Raw genomic sequence first — 6,000 nt, forward strand, 5'->3', positions numbered from 1 at the left:
ACCAAAAACATTTGACATTTCTTTTTGAACAGTTACTTAATCAATCCTCCAAGTTCTAAACCGCATGACCATCTTCCCAAGGCCACCAGTGCCCTCAGGTTCCACCTCGGTGCAGCCAGAGTGTGTTGTCAAGTCCTTACACAGCACAGTACCATAATGGGGCATTTCAACCTGTTCTAGATTCCACAGCTTGGGACTCAGAGAGAGTGCTGGGAGATTTTTCAAGAGCAGATTTTAAAAATTGGTATATGAGATACAGAATAAAAGCTAAGGGATTAAAGATTGCCTAACCTGGAGTAAAGAAGTCTAAGAAATACTCTTAACAATATAAGTCTATTTCAAGGACAAGGTAATATATTTATTTCCATCTCCACTGATGTTACACTTAGCATGAAGATTCAGATGATGCATAAAATACACTAATAATTTCATTCTGGAAATGAGTTAACAAGAACAGTTATGTGCCATCCATTCCTGCTGATCTTTGGGATTAAATAAATCCTTATCTGCTTCAGATAATCTGAGTATAGTGCTGCCAGAAGACAAGAGGATATTACCTGACCTCTCAAGGTTTCTGCAAGGCCTTTATTCTAACATTTTGCTTTTGGCCCTTACTTTGGTAAGTTCTCATGTAACTAAGAGTCTGAAAATTATTCATTACTCAATGTGTAATAAAAACAATTCTAACATTTCCTTGAGTAAATTAAGAGAGGGCTGCAAAGCAAAGGTAAGGATTTATAGTGGTACCTTTATGTAATCACTGTATGTATGTTTTATATGTATATATGACATATCTATAACATGTATTTGTGTATATACATGTGCAAAGAAGGAGCTTTTAAAAATCTACCAGGCAGATGTAGATACTCCACTACTTCAGTGTGAAAAGAAAATAGGAAATACTACTAATTGGCTTCTTTTTAATCAACCATGAAATGTTTCACCAATATAACTTAACTCTTTCACATAAGACATCAAAATACCAAAAAATACCCATAAAATACCCATAAAAATAAGAGCCACATTTTAAAATAAATGTTAGGTACAGATAAGATGTAAATTCACATTTTCAGTCCCTCACCAATCTCTGAAATAGTCTCCCAACAAATGCACATATGCTAATAACCCAGAAAGAATGGAGAGAAGGGCTCTCCATATCTATGTTCACATATAACTTAGTGCCTTGATACCCAAGTACATTTCAAGTAACTTAATAAATTACTTTCAGTATAAATGCCTTGTAATGAGTGTCATGAAAAATGATCAGAAAATCCTTTTCTTGTCCCCAAAGGATGGGCCTGCACAAATCCATATGCATGATATTAAAACAAGATTTACCTCTATCGTAGGATCATATTCATCCACAAAGTGGTTCTGAATTAGCTGTATCGTCAAGGCACTCTTGCCCACGCCACCAGCTCCAACTACCACAAGCTTATATTCAGTCATTTTCAGCAGGCCTTATGATGAAAATAACGAAAATGGGATCGCATTAGAACATACATCATACGTGAGGTTAATAGAACCCAAACACTGTCATTACCTTTTAACACCAATCAACTTTTATATGGAAAACTATGTGAGAATACCTCACATAATTCAATGATGAAAGCCAGGTGACTACAGATGTGTACTGTAATGAAAGGCACTTCGTTTACAAACTTCCCAACAACATGTGAGAAAAATGCATTCGGAGTACAAAATTCTTTTATCATATTCAGGTTGTTCTATCTAAATAGCCAGTCTGCTGTTCTGCAGCAGTTCAGGGCTCCCAAAGGAAAACGCCATGACTTTACTCAGTACAAGTGCCCAGAATAGGGCTCTACACCCTGTGGACACACCCACACAAAACTGGTTCACAGCTACCTCAATAGTATTCCTAGTTGACTCTAGTCCCTAAGAATTGCAAATGCATATGCTGGATGTCTTTGTTGGAACCAACAGCTATAGAAGACTTAAAAAGCATCATCACAGTGTGGTGGATGGTTAGTTAGCAAGAATCAGATGGCGGCTGGGTGGAGGATTGTCAAATAAAGTTGGACTGTGGAGTGGGGAAAAAAAATGGAAACACTGAAGCAGATGACAACATTTGATGACATTTTAATCTGTAAAATATCTGCTGGGGAAAATGGTGTAAAAACTAAGAGACCTTTGAGAATTTGGAACTTACTATTCAGTTTAGATGATTTGATAATCAAAATACATAATCCAATATTAGTGCTGAAGAAGAGTACTTTGCACAAGAAAAATATAATTGTATAACACTTAAAGATAAGCACTTTTAATGAGAGAATTCTTAAAAGACATGAGTGAATATTTCCCAGTAATCCACATGATTTTACTCAATGCTTCTTATACGTGCTCTCCCAACAATTGCAATAAATAGTAGCAACCTGAAGGTTTATGGTACAAAATATTTGTCAGCTGTTTCAAACTTTTTGAAATAAAATGAATTTATCTGATTTTATCTCCTTTCTCAACCATACAGGATATTATTACAAATAGGAATGAACTGTAGAAAGAATGTCAGTAAGTGCATGATAATTTATTACAGGGTAAGCAGTTTCAAATTAATGAATGCAGATACAAACACTACGTACGTGCAGTAACCGACTTAGCGCGAAGACCAAGAATTATGCAAATAGGCACCAAAAAAAAAAAAAGTAGTTTTCCAAATGATAATATACCAACCACCTACTCACCCTATTCCTGAGCCCTCTCACAAAGAGCAGACAGGCTAGACAACTGTTCTATCACAGACTGTTAATATCACAGCTCCTTGGTCTACTCTCTGCCACCAGCCTTGCTTGCGATTGTCTAGGGCATATTACCTCCCACTTTTTATTCCAAATATAGGCCACAGCAAATAGGATAGACACCAAAATGCATCCTTGAGCTTCCTGCCCACCCCACCCCCAAAACAATTTGGATAGCGTGCCACAAAAGTAGGTCTTAAAATGTGGTCCAGGAAGCCATCAGGGTTCCTAAGACTTTTTGGGGGTCCCACAGATCAAAACTGTTTTCATCATAATACTATGATGTTATTTACCCTTCCCACTCTCATTCCTTCACAAGTGTAGAATTTTCCTGGTTATCGTAACAGACTGCAGAAAAGTGGTGAAAATCCAGATGTCTTCTAGTGAGCCATATAATTAAGAGATTTGCAAAAGTGTGAAAACAATGACACTCTTCTCACTAAATTGTTTTGAAAGGTTACTTTTCATTAAAAAGAAAAACAAGTATGCCACCAAGTAATGGGCTTGCTATTTCTATTTTTAAATGAACTAATACATTTTTTAAATTCTCAGTTTTAATTTCTATTATGGCAAATATTGAAATATCCCACACTGGATCTTCGATAGTTTAGTGTAAAGCTTAGTTGTATACACACATGTGGAATCTAAGAGACACACACCTTCTGGTCTATGTGTTTATGCAGTGGTTGTTTCTGCAAAAGATCCCTGAACTAGATTTTAAAAGCAAGTAATATTTAAATCCACTAGAGAGAAGTGGGTTCCCAAGGAGCCTTACTAGAGATCACAGGCCACAAGGGCCCCCTCACCCTCACCCAAAGCTACAAAACCTAGCAAAGGGGTGGAAGTGGGACCAGACCCAGCATTTTGTTAAGGAAAAAAAAAAAATCACTTTTACTTGTCATAAAACTATCAACTCACCTACTATCTCTTAAAACCAAGTATACTTGGGGATGTCTACAGTTTCAAAGTAAACAGTACTGTTATCAACCATATTTGATGTCTACAGTCTATTTCATGTTCCAGCCAGCGTTTTGGACCTTAGTCACCTAAGAGTGACATCACTCATATGGTTGATTCTGAGACGATGATTACAAACAGAATTTTTTCCTTTGCAATTTCTTTTTAAGTGATTTTCCCCCATTATCAATGTAACATGTATTGTGCAAAAATAAGAAAATACTTTTCTGTTCTTAACCCTCTATTCTGATGGATATCAAGATTTAAGAAAGCTAGCTTAAGACTTCAGCTATAGCACGCACATTGCCTAAGAGCATTTCAGGCAGTTGGCCGGCGGATTGCTACAATTAACTCTCTTGTAAATCGTTTTTTTTTTTTAATTGTGTGTGCTTTTTAGTAGTAGTGTAAAAACTCTCGGGATGGGGGTCAAATTTTTAAGGACGACGATAACATAGGGGAGACGGGGAAAAGGACACGTTGAGGCAAATTAAACTTCAGGTACAATTTTGGCTACTGCCGTCTGCCTCAACTGGCGAGGAAAAAGCCCAGATTCTGCTCTGCGGGTTTTCTGCGTGTGCTTTAACTTGACAAAGCAAAATAGACCTTCTGGGATTAACTTTTTCCTTTTCACCAAGTCTCAGGCTTTGCGCTGTAGGGTGTTGGCCACCTGTTCTTCCACCACCATCTCTACCTCCACCTCCTCCTTTGTGGCCACAGCAATGTCACAGCCCGTGCATGGGGGAGGGGAGCAGTCAGGAACTCGGCTGCAGATGCCTCTTTCCCAAACACAATACCCTCAAACAGGGGTCTCTAAGCACTTTCCTTTGCTCTTGCAAAACGTGACCTCCCCTCTTCCTCGTGTACCCCCTACACACTGAAAAGGACCACGACCCGTGCCGACTGCGCTCGAGGGAGAAGTTTATGCCTCCGTCCTGGAGATGCTGGATGCAGCAGGAAAGGCAGCGGCCGAGGCGGCGAGCGCGGGGAAGGGAGGCAGAGGTGCGGGAGCGCGGGGGGGGCGGGGGAAGCCCGCGAGGGGGAGGGGAGGCCGGGGCGCGCCGGGTGCCCGCCACCGACCCGACGCCCGCGGGGCAGCCCGCCGGCCGCCTCAGCCGCGGCGCCCGGGAGGAGGAAGGAAGGGGTTCCCCGTCCAGGAAGCAGCCCAGCGGCGGCCGCCGCGAGCCTCACCCGCCCCAGCCCCGCACCGCCCATTCCCCGCTCCCCGCGTCGCCGCCCCGGCCGCCCGCCCGCCGGGGGTCCGCGCCCGCGCCCGCGCCGCACCCCTCCCGGGACCCCTAATTCATTCACTCGGCCCCGCCCGGCGCCGGCGAGGAGGGTCGGGACCGGGGCAGCGGCCCGGAGGGGCGGCCCGCTCCGTACCTCTCTCCCGCACCCGGGAGCCGCCGCGCCTCTGGCCCCCGCCGCCGCCCTCAGTGCCTGCGCCGCGCGCGCTCCCAGTCCGAAATGGCGGGGGCCGGGAGTGCTGGCCGGGCAGCCGCCGCCGCCGCCGCCGCCGCCGCTCTGCCTCCGCCGCCGCGCCGCCGCCTAGGGAAATCGAGCGCCGAGCGCAGCGATGAGCCCGGGGCCGGACGGCCGCAGAGGGCAGCGCTATCGAGGCGCTCGGCGCTCGATTCCTCTCCAGCGGCCGCGCGGGAAGGGGCGGAGAGGGGCGGTGCGGGAAGCGGGAAGGGAGCCTGCGGGCGCCGCGGGCGGGAGGAGGGGGCGCGGCCGGCCGGGACGGGGGTCTCGGGGCGGCGCCTCGGCGCGCGGAGGAGGGGCTGCCGGCCGCACGCGGCGGCCCGCCCCCAGGCTCTCGCCGCAGAGCCCGGCCCGCGGCCGCCCGCTGGGACGCGCGGTCGCCTCCCGCCCGCCGGGAGACCTGGCCGGCCACCCGCCGCCCCGACCCTGAGAATCGGCGAAAAGCCCGCCGCCCCTCGGGGCTGGCCTGCGCCTGTGCAGCTTCATTTACTATCATTACTGCAACTAAATAAACGTGCAGCCACCGAGCGTGGGAGGTGATGTAAGGGATCTGGGGAGAGACCTGCAGACAGTTCTCCCTCCGTCCTTCGGTTCTGAGCCGGCTGATTACCAGCCTCGAAGTTCCGGGGCCAGGAGCCGAGCCCCAGGCCCAGACAAACGTGACAAACCCTTTCACCGCTGTCTGCTGTTTGTTGCTGCAGGTCTACGGGTAGATTGGAGCCATCCCAGGTCCCTCCAAACAGCGACTTCGAATGTACCAATTGCCGCTGACAGCACAAGCACAAAATAAAACTATTCTTTAATAGAA

At 46.4% G+C, this 6,000-nt stretch overlaps 1 protein-coding gene across 2 annotated transcripts in view; it reads right to left on the bottom strand.

Moving 5' to 3' along the window:
* The window catches only part of KRAS (KRAS proto-oncogene, GTPase), a 35,796-nt gene extending 30,530 nt beyond the window's left edge, over nt 1–5,266 (bottom strand). Inside the window, exons 1-3 of one of the 2 annotated variants that reach the window (XM_036889547.2) lie at nt 5,094–5,266; nt 1,867–2,041; nt 1,339–1,460 (exon numbers count right to left, since the gene is read on the bottom strand). In XM_036889547.2, coding sequence (XP_036745442.1) covers nt 1,339–1,449 — 111 coding nt within the window. In that variant the 5' untranslated portion in view covers nt 1,450–1,460; nt 1,867–2,041; nt 5,094–5,266. The remainder of the gene's footprint in view (nt 1–1,338; nt 1,461–1,866; nt 2,042–5,093) is intronic. The other variant, XM_036889546.2, reaches the window with a different exon arrangement.
* Between the last annotated feature and the right edge of the window lie 734 nt (nt 5,267–6,000).

This window comes from Manis pentadactyla, chromosome 14 (assembly GCF_030020395.1).
Source record: "Manis pentadactyla isolate mManPen7 chromosome 14, mManPen7.hap1, whole genome shotgun sequence".
NCBI classification, from domain to species: domain Eukaryota; kingdom Metazoa; phylum Chordata; class Mammalia; order Pholidota; family Manidae; genus Manis; species Manis pentadactyla.